Raw genomic sequence first — 18,059 nt, forward strand, 5'->3', positions numbered from 1 at the left:
ATTATACAATTCTTTGAAGTTGACTTGTCAATGAATCAGCTCCATTGTCTCATGTGCTGTAGTATAAATTGTTTATACTACAGCACATACAGCCAGAGCTATATTTCCCTCCCCTCCCTTATCAGCATTCCGAAAAGACCACTCCTTCCATGACTCCCTCGTCAGGTCCACACTCCCCATCAACCCAACCTCCACTCCCGGCACCTTCCCCTGCAACAGCAAGAAATGCAAAACTTGCGCCCACACCTCCCTCCTTACTTCCCTCCAAGGCCCCGAGGGATCCTTCCATTTCCACCAAAAATTCACCTGCACCTCCGCACACATCATTTACTGCATACGCTGCACCTGATGTAGCCTCCTCCATATTGGGGAGACAGGCCGCCTACTTGCGGAACGTTTCAGAGAACACCTCTGGGACACCCGGACCAACCAACTCAACCACCCCGTGGCTCAACACTTCAACTCCCCCTCCCACTCCACCAAGGACATGCAGGTCCTTGAACTCCTCCATCGCCAGACTATAGCAACACGACGGCTGGAGCAAGAGCGCTTCATCTTCCGCCTAGGAACCCTCCAACCACAAGGGATGAACTCAGATTTGTCCAGTTTCCTCATTTCCCCTCCCCCCACCTTGTCTCAGTCAAATCCCTTGAACTCAGCACCACCTTCCTAACCTGCAATCTTCTTCCTGACCTCTCCGCCCCCACTCCAGCCTATCACCCTCATCTTGACCTCTTCCACCTATCGCATTTCCAACTCCCCTCCCCCAAGTCCCTCCTCCCTACCTTTTATCTTAGCCTGCTGGACACACTTTCCTCATTGCTGAAGAAGGGCTCATGCCCAAAACGTCGACTCTCCTCCTTGGGTGCTGCCTGACCTGCTGCGCTTTTCCAGCAACACATTTTCAGTTATAAATTGTTTTTGCCTTTAAAATTTGACTCTGATGAGTGCACAATGACAACAGCATGTCTCTTTCTCCAGCCACATTGAAGTTCTGTATCACTTTCCCAAAGAATGCTGTACAAATTCTGCCAGTTCTAATTTGTGCTGATTGGCAAGACGGTGTGGTTTTTTAAAATTACCATCATATCTATGACTGCCCACATCTTGAATTTGATTGTTTTCTAAGCATTTCGCAATTGCATTAAGTCATTTCATAAATTAATCCCCAGAATTACTATTTAGAGTGAAATGTATCATGAACTAAGATTGAGATTTAAATGCATGGCTAGTAATACAAACAATCGTCTTTAAAAATCTGATCGGAGTGTAACAATCAAATCAGCCACAATCTTATTAAATGGAGGACTTCACATAACAGACTCAATGACCTATTCTTTGTTATTGTCATTATTCAATTTAAAAAAAAAACATAGTCATAGATCTTTTCTATTTTCGTATATTTCAGTTTCTTCTGAACATAATAATGCATATGGTTCCATTGGTGCTAATAGCATATAATAACTCATGCAACTGGCTATGTTTTATTGGAGAACCCAAATTGTGAATGTCAAGAGATATCTGCCTGTACTGATCATAGTGGATGAGACCGATTCTGTTTTGTGTAAGTCTATGATTAGGCTTTATGGAATATCTTAAATAATTACCTACAATTATTGTCACCATATGTGAGTCACTGCAGTCCAAAGATTTAACAAGACATTACAGACAAATGACTCAGTCAGTCTCACAACAACAATTTCCTAACCTGTTTACAAGTAAGTTAAACAAACCTAGTGAAACGATACGTTTCACTCTGACACTGCTAACTATTCATCAGTATTTAACTACGTTTATACCATATTTGTTGGCATAATTCCAGCTTTAATCAGTGAAACTCATCCAGATGTATGACTGGCAAGGCCATGTTATTTATCAAGCTTCTGATTGGTTGACAAAGAAGTTTTGAAATGGAATTTAGCCAGTTGATTCTAAGATTACAAAGAAATCTTGATCAATTGGGTCAATGGGCTGCAGAGCAGCAGATGGAGATTAATTTGGATGAATGTGAGGTAAAACATTTTGGTAAAACAAACAAAGGCAGGACGTATACACTTAAAAGTAATGCCTTGGGTAGTGTAGAATAGAGTTGTTGTCATCACCATAGTCTGACCAGACCATAGGCGCTGCTCTCTCATGAAAGAGAAGTAGCTGGTGGTGATTTAATGTGAGGGCCATCAGACCTCAGGCAAGGGATGAGGTTCAGAAGGAGAGTCCTTGTCTGCGCGCTGTATTGTACTCACGCTGTTGGCGTCACACTGCTCTGAAAACCAACAATCCAGCCAACTGAGCCAAACTGATACCCAACCTAATGGTTAATGTACATAATTCTTTGAAGTTTGAATCACGTAGACGAGGAGGTTGAGAAGACATTTGGTATGCTTGGCTTCATTGCTCACACCTTTGAGTCTAAGAGCTGGGACGTCATGTTGAAGTTGCACAGGACTTTGGTGAAGCCTCTTCTGGAGTAGTTTGTCCAGTTCTGTTGCCTTTTTGAGAAGGATATTCTCCAGCTGGGCAGGTTTCAGAAAAGATTTACCAGGATGTTGCTGGGAATGGAAGATCTGATTTATAGGGAGAAGCTGGATAGGTTGAGACTTTTTTTCACAAGAAAGTAGGATGTTGAAGGTGATCAGCTGGTGTATTTTCCCTATTGTGGGGGATTTAAAGACTAGGGGGCATTTTTTAAGGTGAAAAGAGAAACATTTAAAAAGGACATGAGGGACAACTTTTTTTTTAAAGAGAGTGCTTCATGTGTGGAATGAACTTCCAGAGGAAGTGGTGAATGTGGGTCCAGTCACAATGTTTAAAAGACATTTGGATAAATGCATGAATAAGAAAGATTTGGCTGTATATGGTCCAAGCACAGGCAGATGGGATTAATTTAGTTTGGGATTATGGTCGGCGTGGAGTGATTGGACCATGATGCATGAATCTATTGATTCTAAATGACCTGATCAGATTAGAAAAATTGTAGGCCAAATACTGATATAATACAGCTTGTCAGAAAATGGATTTTCCTGAATTCAAATGCTTTGTTCCAACTTTCTCATTTTCCTTATGCCAAACTTTTTCTATGTAATTGTTATTCATTCCTCTTCAGAACTGAAAACTGGTTTTTATCCAACATAAGGCAAAGTCACATAATACATAAGGCAGCTCTCTCATTAGAGGCTGGTGGTTTTACCTGATGGTCACTATACCTCAGGAGAGGAGAGAGGTTGGGAAGGTTGTTTGCCTTATGTTTATTTCAGAACTTTTATGATGTAAATTATTTAAATGGTTGCAATATGTAACTGTGGATGACTAATTTGTGATGAGTGGAGTGGACATTTAATTTTTCGTGCAAGATGACTAAACTTTAGGCACTTTTAATCTGCATTATTCAATACTGCATCAACTTTTGTGAAGCTGCCAATCAATTTAAAAATCCAGGTTTGCAAATGGATACACCGTGGTTTTAACACTAATTTATTGTGCAATGCATCATTGCTCATTACTTAGATTGCCACTATTTACAGTTCTTAGCATCCAAAATAGTCCCTTCGTGTTCAGGCATATAATATTTTGCTCAGTATGTATTGATAGTGTACACCCAATTGCATTCCCAAACACTAATCTGCCAAACATACATTTTCCAGCCAGTTTAACTAATATAAAATTAGCACTGTAACTTTTTTCCTCCCACTGCAACAGAAGGTATTTATCCTTTCTTCTCTGCATCGGTGTGTTATGTAGAATAGCCCCTCACGTGTCTGTATGAGCGATTTAGCTCATTGCTACTCCGCCTCCTGAGTGTGTGTGTGTTTGTCGGTGCGTCCAGACACACGTACTTACCAATCACTGTTTCTCCCGCAATTATTGAGCGATGCAAGCAGTGGGAGTAAGCGAGTATGAGAATGACTGACTGACAGACAGACAGACAGAGAGGGAGGCTGGAGCCGAGTGGGAGGGAGTTTACAGCATCGCCATTGCTTCAGCCCGTCGCGGACAGCACTGACCACAGCAGCCGATACTGAGCCAGATACTGGGGTCAGTTTTGCAGCGCTCGAGCGGGTGATGTTCGCCGTCGCTGGAATGACTGGAAGGTGACCAGATTCTTTTTAAAACACTCTCTCTGTCTCTACTTTCGCATTGACTTGAGGCTGTCTTCAGTTTTGCTGCATCCACCCGCCAATCCATGACTTCATTTAGTGCTTTTTTTTTCATATTCCCTTTTTGTATTTTTTTTGATTCTCTTCATTCAATAAACAGGACCGGGGGGGGGACAAAAAAACTTCATTCTGTTTGGTACTAAACTACAAGTTCTAGTCCCGGTAGCTCGTAGTTGAACATTTTAAAGTTAATTTTGGCGAGTATGTCAATTGTGCGGTCTGGGCGGGGGATTTGCTGGAAGTTGGCTCGAGCTGCTGAATTTAGGGTTACCCCACCCTGTAATGCCAGATTAGTCATGTTGACTTAAAAAAGCTGCAATGTATCAGATTCTGTAACTTGAGGCCTAACTGGTGCAGACCTCGAGTACAATGAACAGCAGCAGCGATCCGTGGTTATTTTCTGTAGAAAGCTCCTTTCCAAAGTCCGGGAGGTTGACCTGGGAAGGGAGTTTAACGGGAAGGCGAGGGGAGAGCAGACTGGAAAATGTTAACACAAGGGGCGGGGGCGGGGGGGACTTAACATATGATGTAGCCAAGAAGTTACTCATCGACTTAACCAGCAGTACAATGAAGGTTCTCATTTTCTAAGTTATGACCATATAAGTGTGTTCATTTTCACTTCCGGCTAACATTCGGGATATGAACCGTTTTGAATTGTTCAATAAATCATTTAACTGTAAATAGATGCATTTAGGAAGGCTGAGTTTATCGTACCCAAATGAAATATTTTATATGTTATCCAGTTTTGAGGTGACTGTGTATATTAATCTGTAAACCTCATTGATATTTCTGAAAGTTAAAAATTAGTTTCTGAGGATGAATTCCAATTGTGGCAGCAAAGCTTCAAACCAAAAAATAAATCGATGTAACTGATTAGTTTACAGTTCAGTTTTAAACTCCGCCAAGGACATGCAGGTCCTTGGCCTCCTCCATCGCCAAACCATGGCAACACGACGCCTGGAGGAAGAGCGCCTCATTTTCCGCCTAGGAACCCTCCAACCACAAGGAATCATTGCAGATTTCTCCAGCTTTCTCATTCCCCCCCCCCTTTTCTCAGTCCCAACCGAAGACTCAGCACCGCCTTCTTGACCTGCAATCATCTTCCTGACCTCTCTGCTCTCACCTCCTCTCTGGCCTATCACCCTCGCCTTAATCTCCTTCCACCTATCGTATTTCCAATGCCCCTCCCCCAAATTCCTCCTCCCTACCTTAACCCGCTTGGCAACCTTCCTCATTCCTGAGGAAGGGCTTATGCCCGAAACATCGATTCTCCTGTTCCTTTGATGCTGCCTGACCTGCTATGCTTTTCCAGCAACACATTTTTAAGCTCTGATCTCCAGCATCTGCAGTCCTCCCTTTCTCCTAACAACTTAAATTTGTAGATCTTTTAATAAAACATCTCTCAGATCATTTAGTTTGGATGGCTGATTTGCAGTGCAGATTAATGCCAACAGTGTGGGTTCTGTTCCTATATTGTTTGAGGTTACCATGAAGGTGTCTCCTTCTTAACCTGAAGTGTGGTCACCCTTAGATTAAACTCACCAACAGTCGTCTCCAGTGAGTAAGATTATGGCAACCTGACTGTTTTTAAAATGTCTCTCAAGTGTAATCGGACAAAAAAGATTTACATGAAACCAAATAAAAGATGTTGGATAGATGTAGGTTTTAAGGAAGCTGTTTCAGGAGATCAATAGTTTTGTACTGCAAATTCCAGAACTAAATCTAGACTGCTGAAGGCCAACAGCCGATGAAGAAAGTAGAATGCAAAAGGATTACAGTGCTGGAGAAGTGAGGACATGGAGGGAATTTAACATGAGAAAAAGAGGTTTTACAATCAAGTTAGGGGACCATGAGAATAGAAGCATGGAAACAGACCATTAGGTCCAACTAGCCCATGCTGACTGTGTTTCCAAAACTAGTCCAACCTACTTTTGGTCTGCATCCCTCCAGATCTTTCCTGTTCGTGTACTTATCCAAATGTCTTTTAAACATTGTAACTCTACCTGCATCTGCCACTTCCTCTGGCAGTTCATTCCACACACGAGCCACTGTGTAAAAACAAGAAGTTGCCCCTCATGTTATTCTTAAACCATTCTCCTCTCACCTTCAAAATATGCCCCCGAGCTTAGAACTTCCCCACTGTGGGAAAAGACTTTTACTATTGACCTTATCCATACCCCTTGTGATTTTATAGACTTCTACAAAGTCACCGCTTCACCTTCTGCGCTCCAGTTGAAAGAAGTCCCAACCTATTACTATAGCTCAAACTCTACAGTCCCAACAACATTCTGGTACATCTTTTCTGAACCGTCTCCCAGTTTAATAATATCCTTCCTATAATGGGGCAATCAGAACTGGACATGGTACTCCAGAAGAGACCTCACTAAAGTCTTCTTCAACCACAACTTATACTCAAAAGTGCTGAGCAGTGAAGACAGGCATGTTGAATCCACGTAACCACCCTATTTACCTGTGATGCAAATTTCAAAGAATTCTGTGCTTGAGCCCCTAGGTTTCTCTGTTCTACAGACCTACTTAGTGCCCTACTATTAATTGTATAGGTTGATTTTTAGCAAAATGCAATACCTACCACTTATACAAATTAAACTCCATCTGCCGCTCCTCAGCCCATTGACTTAATTGATCAAGATTCCTTAATTTTCATTAACCTTCACTGTACACTGTACAACCAATTTTGTCCTCTGCAAACTTGCTGACAATGCCACCGATATTCTCATCCAAAACCATTCATATAAATGACAAACAAAAGTGGACCCAGTACCAATCCCTGTGCAACACCGCTGATCACAGGCCTCCAGTCTGCAAAACAACCCAATTAGCAAGTTCACCCCAAGTCCCATGCAATCTAACTTTACCAATTTGTCTACTATGTGGAACCTTGTCGAAGGTTTTACCAAAGTCCAAGTAAACAATGTCGGCTGCTCTGCACTCATTAATCCTTTTTGGGTACTTCTTCAAAAACTCAGTTAAGTTTGAGATACAGTCTCCCTCGCCCAAAACCATGGTCACCATCACTAATCATCCTTTTGCCTTTCCAAATGCATGTACATCCCTCCTTTCAGAACCACCTTCAACAACTTGCCCACTGCTGATGTCAGACTTATAGGTCTGTAGTTCCCAGGTTTCTCATTTATAGCCTTTCTTAAAGGCACAACAACAGACATCCTCCAGTCCTCTGGCACCTAACCTGTAATTATAGATGATACAAATATTCCTGCTCTGGGTCCTGTAACTTCCTCCCTAACCTCCCACAGTATCCTGGAATGCACTTGATCAGGTTGTGGAGAGTTTATTGACCTTGATGTCTTCTAAGATCACTAGCAATGCCTGTTCTGTAATGGAAACTGTTTTCAAAACATCAGTATTCATTTCCAAGTTGTCTAGCCTCCATTTTTCCACAGTAAAAATTGAAGCAAACTACTCAATATCTCTCCCATCTCTTGAAGTTCAATACAAAGATGACCTTTTGATGTTTACACTCGTGTTGCTCTCTTGCTCTTAATATACTTGTAGCATCTCTTTGGATCATCCTTAACTTTATCTGCCAAGGCTATCTCATTTTCTCTCCTTTGCTTCCTGATTTCCCTCCTGAGAATGCTTCTACATTCTTTATGCTCTTCAAGACATTCATTTGGTTCATAGTTGTTATGTGAGCAGGATTTTGGGCGGGTTAGGATCTGGGTAGGAAAGTTCAAAATGAGATTAAGGTCATGGAAGGTAGAAAATGGGAAGTGGGTCAGTGGAGTTTAGTTGAGTTTGAAAGTAAGAAAATCATGAATGAGCGTTTCAGCAGAAGATGAACTGAGGCAAGCCCAGGTAGAATTAATTAGATTTACAAGTAGTTTAAACAGCACAAATCAAGTCTTTTGTGACTGAGAAGATCAATTGGAAGATGAGCTCTGCGCAAGTAGAATACTGAATCTCAATAACTTCCTATAAAAGTTAAATTTTACGACAGTATCAATTGATTTTGTTTGATTTTTCAACTTATTGGATATCAGCTGGTGATGCAAGAGTTTTTGGAAACCACTGAGTAAATTTGCTAAGCTCCCTATTTGGCTGCCAAGAGAAGAGTCAATTATGAGTTGAGCATCTGGGATGAATGTTTCAGTCCATTTACATTTGTAAATGTTTAAAATTTTTAAAATGTTTATCTGTTTGGATGCTTGTTCCTACAGAGCACTGTAGATTAAAGTAAAAGTAAAACACTCTGGATGTTGGAGATATGTGACAAAATTGAAGTGCTGGAGAAAGAAAACATCAGATTAGGCAGCATCTTTAGAGTGAGTGTTTTGAGGATGTTACAAGGATGTTGCCAGGGTTGCAGGATTTGAGCTATGTGGAGAGGCTGAACAGGCTGGGGCTGTTTTCCCTGGAACGTCAGAGGCTGAGGGGTGACCTTTTATAGAGGTTTACAAAACCATGACGGGCATGGATAGGATAAATAGACAAAGTCTTTTCCTGAGGGTGGGGGAATCCAGAACAAGAGGCCATAGGTTTAGGGTGAGGGGGAAAGATATAAAAGAGACCTAAGAGGCAAGGTTTTCACGCAGAGGGTGGTACGTGTATGGAATGAGCTGCCAGAGGAATTGGTGGAGGCTGGTACAATTGCAACATTTAAGAGGCATTTGGATGGGTATATGAATAGGAAGGGTTTGGAGGGATATGGGCCGGGTGCTGGCAGGTGGGACAAGATTGGGTTGGGATATCTGGTCGGCATGGACGGGTTGGACCGAAGGGTCTGTTTCCATGCTGTACATCTCTATGAATGTATGAAAAGCTGTGGAAGAGCCACTATTCTTGTACCATGCCCTCTATAACTAAATATAGAATCATACAATACAGAAGAGACCCTTGAGCCCATCAAGTCTGCACTGACAAAGAGTACTCTAAAACTGCGAGAACCACTTTCCAGCACTTTGCTCTTTAGCCTTGAATGTTATGATATTTTGAGTGCTAATCCAAGTACATTTTAAGAGTTGTTCAGATTTCATCCATGTTTGCTTTTAATTAATTGCTGAAGGTTCTGCAATATATTTTATTTATCTCCATTTTGGTACAGATTTTCTGTGCCCTTATTCTTCCCAAGGGGGTTTTTCTATCACTTTGAATAATTACCATATATCCGCATTAACCCAGTTTCCCTTTTTTTTCTGATCATTGCAAGTAAACTTCATGAGATGTGTTGACCATCACACTGTCTGTTGGAAAATACAGTCTGGCTCTATTTGGGTATGACAACCATGTACAGTAACTGTAGAGCACTCTTCCAGTCCACTTAATACACTAGTGGGACACAACACCATGTGCAATGTTTTTGTGTTTGTAGTCAATACATTGTTGGTGAAATTTATAATATGTAGAGAATAGTTGTGAAAACTAAACAGGTAATTGACCATAGTATTATTCTTGAATACCCAAGTCAGATACATACAAGTGATTTATTTTTTGTATATCACCATTCCTAATATTATGTTTACACAATTTGTATGTGTATTTGAAGTATTTTATTTTTAGTTTGCAATTTTCACATATACATTACATTTTGATATCCTGTGATATATAATGTTGCCAACAACTGAAGTAAGAGCAATGTGATAAATTAGAAATGCAAACAACCAGAAACTCAGGATCTTGCTTGTGGATTGTGTGAAGGAGTTCTACAAAGCATCTAATCTGCATTTGGTTTTCCAAAGTAGAAGCCACATGTTGTAGAAGGACAATATACTAAATTGGAAGGAGTTCATCATTGTTTTACTAGAAGCCAGGTGAAGGCCCTTCCTGAAGGGCCTATTCCTGAAATGTCGATTCTCCTGCTCCTTGGGTGCTGCCTTTTCCAGCACCACACACTCTATTCTGATCTCCAGCATCTGTAGTCATCACTTTCCCCTTATTAGAAGACATGTTTGGGGTTGGAGGGGCAAACAGAGAGGAAGTAAAAGAGCAGATGTTACGCAACCTGTGATTGTGTGGGAAGAGGTTGAAGTGATTGAGGAATAGGCAAGGGTGCCAAGGAGGCAATGGTCTCTTTGGAATTTTGATGGGGGCATTATGCTGGAGGTGGTGCAAATGACAACCAGTAATCCTTCAAATGTGGTGGAAACTTGAGGTGGAAAATGAGCGCAAAGAAATCTGTTACAGTTCACAGGAGGAAAGGCAGGAATGAGAGCAAAAATTTAGGAAATGATTGAGGAGCAACACCTGATTAGGCACTGCACTGAGGTCAACATTAAGTTTTACAATTTCAGACCATGAACTTCAGTCATTATTGTGATTTTTTTTTTAGTCACATGTGATTCTTAATCTTGTTGTTTGTTTTTGCTTTCACATTTAGCTATTCATTATTCTGTTCACATTCTGAGCAAATGTCTTTTTCTTTCCTACAATCATTAGCACTCCCTTTGCTGTGTGTTCCATGACATGTTTGGCATTTGATGTCTCCTACCCTTGCTCCATTGGCAGACCTTTCTTTTTGTTGTTCCTTCAAACATTCCCCTCCACAACCAGCAGAAAAGCAGTTCCTCCTCTTTGTTAGTAAGTTGTGAGGCTGAAAGTAAATCAGATTTGCAGTTATGGTGTAATAGTAACGTTACATTTTGCTTTGAAAACCAATATTTTTGTTCTTTCTAATTACATTGATTTATGCTGCGTGCACAAACTGGTAAGTTTGTGTGATATTGCATCAGTGGTGAAGCTGAGGCTTCTGGCCTGTTGTCTCAAGCCCTTGTAAGTGGCATTGCGTATCTGTAACTTGCAATATGGCCCAGTGCATGGATCACATTCTGAGAACCACCGGGTTAGCTGAATGACTTGTTTTTGTGTGTTCTTATGTAATACTCCAATTTTATTATATTGTTACAGTTGTGAGTTGCAAGGTTTGTCATTTGGAACATGGGTAGAGAAGAAGGTGCTGATGTATTTTGAGTAAGAAACTTTCAAGTGATTATGTTATTTAAAAAAAATTTGAGCAAAATGGCCAAATATTAGTTATCTAATTAGACTTATTGCCGCTATTTTATGAAAACATGCATTTTGTTATCTTTCTGGAGTTATGTTTTGAGGAACCATTTCTTAGGCCATTTATGTGCAGTTTGCTGAATCATAATTGCAAATTACATTTAATGACACACCGACCAGATCTCCACTAAGGCTAGAGGAGGTGATATGGGTGAGTGTATTGCCCCAGTGGTGCACTTTTATACTGTGTAAGTAATGTCACCTCAGCTGTACTGATCAGGATTTACCAACTGCACATCCTGTCTTTTGGTTTCCAGCGAAATTCTTGAGTTTTGTGCCACGTGCTGATTATTATTGATCATTATCTGACATTGAATAGTATATTTATGCAGATATTACAAAACCCTGCCAGACTCATTACACACAGTAATCTTGATTCTGTTTGACTACTTTTATGTCCATAACTCTTGGTTTCCCTTTTCCCTGACCACCTGTCTAATTGACTCTTGCACACTGGTATAGTCTCTGCTTCAATTTTGCTAATCTGTTCCACAGTCAAATATTTGTTTATTTTGGTTTTAAATGATGCTTTCTTAACTCACTTATATATTTGTCTCCCTCATTTTTGATACCATAATGAAAAAATTTGTTTCTATCAACTCTTGTGTGTACTTTCATAATTTCAAATACATCAATCAAGTAGTCCTTTATTCTATTCTGTTCCAGCAAAAAACAATCAAAGTATTGCAAATCTGTTTTCGTATTTTTGTTTTCTTGTGCCAAGTAGCATGCTCTTAATTTGTACTGTACACTGTCCCTTGCCTCATCCATGTGTTGCTAATTTGTGTAGGGATGTTGCATCTTTCCATTCATCTTTTTCTCCTGAATTTAATCCCTCTCAGGTACACCTTCTCCTGTGATCACTGCATGTATGTAAAAACAATGACTGCAGATGCTGGAAATCAGATTCTGGATTAGTGGTGCTGGAAAAACACAGCAGTTCAGGCAGCATTCGAGGAGCAGTAAAATCGACGTTTCGGGCAAAAGTATCCCTGATGAAGGGCTTTTGCCCGAAACGTCAATTTTACAGTTCCTCGGATGCTGCCTGAACTGCTGTGCTTTTTCAGCACCACTAATCCAGAATCACTGCATGTATACCAAACGACACAATTCAGTGCTGTCAAATCCATGACACAACATGAATTAATTTTTGTGAACCTATTAAAATAGTTTCGCCAATGAAATGTAAACTTTGTAAGAGCATTTACATGTTCCCAAATGCTATAATGCATAGAAACCTAACCCTTGAGTGCACAACTTCAATTGTAGACATGGGATGCTAAAGTGTACAATAAGTAACAAACTTGCCAGTACAGTTTATAAAAATGATTTTAGTATCTATGGTAACCCTTAACAAGAACTGTCAAAATCTTTTTCATGCAGTACACCAAAAAGGATGCTTTATTTCCTCTGGTAGATAGATCAACTCCTCAAGAGTTGTGTTTTATGCAAGGTACTTTTTTTGTTGTTCCCAGTTTTATCCCCATCATTGCTAAAGTCGTTTATATCTCTCTGTTTTCTCCAGTATTCCATCAAGCAGTCATTTCCATAATCAAATCTCTCAATGGAGATATTGTTGCCAAGCCCAGTTCAGTGCTTGTCAAAATGTGTAATGTGCACAGCAGTTGGGACTGAAACTTGAATGGTTAGAACTCTCGTTGACATTCCAGATGTGCTTCACCAGTTCCTCTGTAGAGATGAAAGCTGCAACCTTAATAGCAAGCAACAAACAAACTTTGACATTTGAGTGCATATACATATGAACACTCCAGTTTGGAGCAAGAGTAGCCCATTCAACTTGCGTGTTCTGCCATTTAATAAAATCATGGCTGATCAAACCCATATCCCCACCTATCCAGATAATCATTAATGCAGTTAAGAATTGATCTACTGCTGACTCGAAAGCCTCCTCCATTGTCTGGGGAAGTTGAAAACATCTCAAAACCTTCTGAGATTGAAACAGAATCCTCCTCATTCTTTTGTCTTTAATGCGAGTCCCCTTTTTTTTTACTTTTAAATGGTTTCTGCTAGTCCTGGTCTTCCCCACAAGGGGAAAGGTTCTTTCAGCATCCACTCCATCTAATCTCCTTAAGATTTTATAATATTTTGATAATATCAACTCCCATTTTTCTAATGTCTGGTGGATAAAGAACCAACTTATTTAACATTTCATCACCTTATAACACCCCAACTTAGGTATGAATCAGATGATTCATTTTTAATCTTTATTGATATTCTTCAATATTTTAAAGTAGATAAGTATTCTCGTGTATTAGAGGCACTATGCATAGTCATTTATTCAAAAATGAATTCAAGGAGCACTTTGCTGACCCTTTCTATAAATACCTAGAATTTTAACTGAACAATAAATTACTTGTCAGCAAGCAAAGGCAATAAATAAGATGTTTTGAACACATTCATGTTGGTGTCTGAATAGTAGTAGCCATTATTGTGGCATGTTTAGTGTTTGGGCATACCATTGTGAACTTTTTCAGGAATAACTTTGTGGTGATACTTTGTTGAAAAATATAATGATCATTATCTTACTGGACTCCTTTTAAACTTGTTAAAAGTTATTGCAGTGAAAATTGTTTGCTCAGCATTACATTAAATTGGGTAGTACATATTAAACTTGGAATTGTTTTTGTTTATTTCTTTCTACAGGTATTAAGAATATATTCTTTATGTCCTAGAAAGTACTTGTATACATCCTGGATTTGATCTAAATAAATTAACTTGATCTTCAATGCCACACTTACCACTCAGTCTATTTGCTACTATTAGTCAATGCTGTGTTTTGGCCCAAGGGGTAGGCCTGTGGAATTCATTGCCGCAGAGTACAGTGCAGATCGGGACGCTAAATGTCTTCAAGGCAGAGATTGATAAATTCTTGATGTCACAAGGAATTAAGGGCTACGGGGAGAATGCGGATAAGTGGAGTTGAAATGCCCATCAGCCATGATTAATGGGTCGAATGGCCTTACTTCCACTCCTATGTCTACTGGTCTTATGGTTTCCAACTGAGGACCACATGGGATAGTTGATAGGTGGAGAGATGGTCACAGGCCAATGTCTGTAATGATTGTATCTGACTAGCGCAAAGTAACTATCCAAATAAAGACCAAAATGGAATGCTGAACTGTTTGGAGTACAGATCAACTATTGTCCTCACTGGACAGTGCACTGCCCCAGATCAGACCTCAAATACTGCATTAAACTCAGGTCACCAAGGTATGTAAGTGACCTTCATGGATTGGCGATAGTTCAGTCAAGATTGATTTCCACATGGCAGTCCTATCAGAGAGCTGGTTAGTAGAAAAGCCTGGACAAACTTGGGCCTTTCAGAATTTAAAGGAGGTAATCTTACAGAGATAAAGGACTGTAAATGGTGAAGCAAAGATTGGAAAAAATTGCTTCAAAGTAAACAGAAAATTGGACAAGGAAATACGCATTCAGATAAATAGGCAAATTTAGGACTGATGTTGAGAAATTTGTTACAGAATTAATTCTGGAATTAATTTCAGGATGGAGCAGTGACTGTTGAAACTCTTGAATTATTTGAGAAAGCACAGACGATGTGGAGTTGGGGGATGGACATGGGGGAACATATTGGATCTTTTTAAAATGAAGATCTAATCTGGACAGAAATAAGCATCTTTATCTGTGGAATTTGAGAAATTTGAAGTGGCCAATGTTTGTGGATATTCTACAAAGCTGTACAATAAAAGCTAATAGCTTTGGATTCTAAAAGCCTCTAAATCAGTGTGTTCAAAGATATATATTAATTGGTGTTTTTTTTTGCATTTTGACATTTATAATACTGGTGAATTTGTGGTTTCTCTTCACCCCTGCAAAGGTCACAATTTGAGACTAAGCATGCAGTGAGATAGATTATCAAATTGCAGTTACAGCTTTGATATGATGCTATGTCAGCAAGGCAACCATTATATGGGTAGTAACTTAACTTACTAAAATGTTCAGTGCACCCAAAACTGATACTGAAATTCTGACTAAGTTTGTTTTGCTGCGTTTCCACTGAGCACGAAACAAAAACACCACTCATAACAGTTTTATTCAAGTACCTGTAAGATGCTTCACTGAAGCTTAAAATAAAATTGAGTAGAGCTAGAAATTCTTTGTTGCAATGGATTAATTGATGGAAAATTAGTCTTCAGTATTCAATTACGTAACTATAAAATAGAGCTGTTTAATGAAATTCTGAACTCATTTTCAAGAGTGGATTGCAATTCTGGTAATTTTCCAATTGTTAGTATTAGATTAAAGTGGGTTTAAATAGCAAATATAGGCTAACGAGTTGAATTTCACAGTAATGTGAAGGTGACTGTCATTGGCATCTTGGCAACGTTGGCCTAATCTGGTTTCAAGAATCCCCAGCAGAATTGATGTCAGTTGGACCAGATAGTGAGGATGGGTCTTGTGATTGTGGTGGAGGAGGACTGCCTTTGTTGGGTAATACTTAACATGGGCGAATCATCTTAATTTTCATGATGTATAGATTTTGATCTGAATGACGAGCATTCCAGCAAACCAATGTGAGGTAAATATACAGTGAGATCTTTTACATATTCATTCCTATAGAATACTCAAATTGGTGTCAATGCAACCAAACCTAGTTTAGTAGAAGGAAATAATGATCTGCATTAACTAAGAAATTCTGCAGTTTTGCGGATAATTGAGGTAAATATGGAAGTTAACACAGAATTGAAAGGGAAAATCAATTATGTGTGGAGGGGAATTTTGTATTTGGGAGGAGCAAAAATTAGACTAATTCAGTGCTAATAAAGGGAGACACAGACCTATGAGGGTGATGGAAAGAGAGAAGGATGGAAGTTTAAACTAAAAGTTGAATCTTTACCTTGGTCTCCTTGCCAAAAAAAATACAGAATTAGGAGAAATATTCCACATGGATTTATTATAGTGAATTGAACTGTTGAAAGAAGATTTTTTTTGTGAAATAGAATGACCAGTTTCTGGAGGGAACTTCGATAGTGAAAAAACATCTTTCTCAGCAGATAATTAAGAATGTCTTAATAATGCCTTAATTAACCAAGCTGTGTCAAAAACCTAGAAAGCAATGGTACTTTTTACTTTTGATCTTGATCACTTTCATTTCTGTCACATTGTTGGCAGCAGCAAAATCCTACTTCTACTCCCCAGTGCCTGTGGTCCGTTCCAGCATGTCCGTTAAGGTCCGTCAAGGGTCTGATTCAGGGCAGAAAACCCTAATTCTGATTCTATAGGATTAAAACTTACCTACTTAGCTTTACGTGTATTCTACTAATATTCCTAAGCCGGGCCTTCCTGTAATGATCCTGTCATGGATTAGTAGATTCCCAATGAAGAAGATCTTTGTAGAAATCATGTTCCCTTTTACAGCAGTGTGTGTTCTCTGATTTAAATGTTTAGGTACATAGTCAGCCATATTCACAGTTCCAGTGAAAAGATAAATGTATAACTCAGCGGGGGGTTTAATATGACAGTTGCTTGAGAGTCTTAATGTGCCAGATGATGTTGGTAGGGAAAGTGAATGAAAACCATAAAGTAATAAGAAATGAGAACAGACGTGTCATTTGGTCCTTCAAGCCTGCTCTGCCATTCAATAGCATCATGGCTGATCCGACATTTGTAACATCCACTTTCCAGCATTTTCCCCCGTGTTTGGGGGTCTCCAATCTGACAGATGGTAGGTTTCATAACTCTGAGGGTGAGATGGTGATCGGGAATTACTGGTCTTGGGTGACTGTTGCTACCAGTCAGGTGATTGAGTAGGGGATGGTGTGAATAGGTGGGATGGGATATCTGGTGATTGAAACAGGGATGAAGGGTGTTGGGACCAGTAGGTGGATGCTGACAAGGGGTTCTTGTTCAGGGGCCATTTTACAAAGGGGTTGGGCATTGTTTAGTGGAAGATTCACTGGTGAGTTGGGGTCACTTTAATAATAATTACTCGAGAGTTAGAGTAGGTTTTTAAATGATGTAACTGCCTGAATAATTATTGAGCTTAATCAAGTCATAACCTTCCATTTCTGACGTTACCTAGTTTTTAATAGAAGGTTCCAGGCGTTCGCTCAGTTGGTTGAAAAGTTGGTTTTTACAAACAGAATGAAGCCATCCATTTTCGGCTTTACCGGCTGGTGATTCTCAGGTTCAACCTCCACCAGTTGTTCTAGCAAGAGAACAGTCCTATGGACCTCTGGGATTATGGTGACTTTACCTTTTGGTCTCAAAGTTTGTCTTATCACACAAAAAGGTAAATGGACTTGGAGTACACAAAAAAAAATCAGGCAGCAAGTGGCCATTTAGCCCAAACGATGCTACTTGTGTTTTTCCATTCAGTTTGAATATTTCTTCAACATCTTGTTCTTCATTCAACTATACACTCTAAGCTTGAATGTTGATTTTCTTTTTTTTTGTCTGAACTGCTCACTTGAAAGTTAACTCCGTGGACATGTAGAGCTCCACGTAAGGTTTCTTTTGCTGTCCATTCTAAAAGTCATGCATGCAATCTTGTAACTTTAACAATCTTATTCTAGACTCTGCTTCTGTTTCTCTGTATCCTACTGCGTCCTTTCATAATTTTAAGCATTTGTATCATATCACTCTGCAAACTCTATGATTGTAACTTTTTTTCACATGTAACCTTGCTTGTCAAATGCAATGTCCAGTCAAATCTGTGCTGTACTTTGGGCTCTGATTAATAAGGAGGATACTTTGGCTCAATGCTGTGCACAGTATTCTGAGATCTTATTGCAGCTTTCTGTAGAATCCTCATTAGCTCATGATCTTTATATTTACTTAGAATTCTATTGCATTTCTTCCTGCTATTTTAACAAGCTGTGGCCTTGA

The 18,059-nt window shown here is 39.5% G+C and overlaps 1 protein-coding gene across 1 annotated transcript in view; it reads left to right on the forward strand.

Annotated features, from left to right (window-relative positions):
- The first annotated feature begins 3,822 nt into the window (after window positions 1-3,822).
- The window catches only part of lims2 (LIM and senescent cell antigen-like domains 2), a 120,205-nt gene continuing 105,968 nt past the window's right edge, over window positions 3,823-18,059 (forward strand). Inside the window, exon 1 of the mRNA XM_060826028.1 lies at window positions 3,823-4,088. Coding sequence (XP_060682011.1) covers window positions 4,060-4,088 — 29 coding nt within the window. The 5' untranslated portion in view covers window positions 3,823-4,059. The remainder of the gene's footprint in view (window positions 4,089-18,059) is intronic.

The sequence above is a fragment of the Hemiscyllium ocellatum genome, chromosome 6 (assembly GCF_020745735.1).
Source record: "Hemiscyllium ocellatum isolate sHemOce1 chromosome 6, sHemOce1.pat.X.cur, whole genome shotgun sequence".
Lineage (NCBI taxonomy): Eukaryota > Metazoa > Chordata > Chondrichthyes > Orectolobiformes > Hemiscylliidae > Hemiscyllium > Hemiscyllium ocellatum.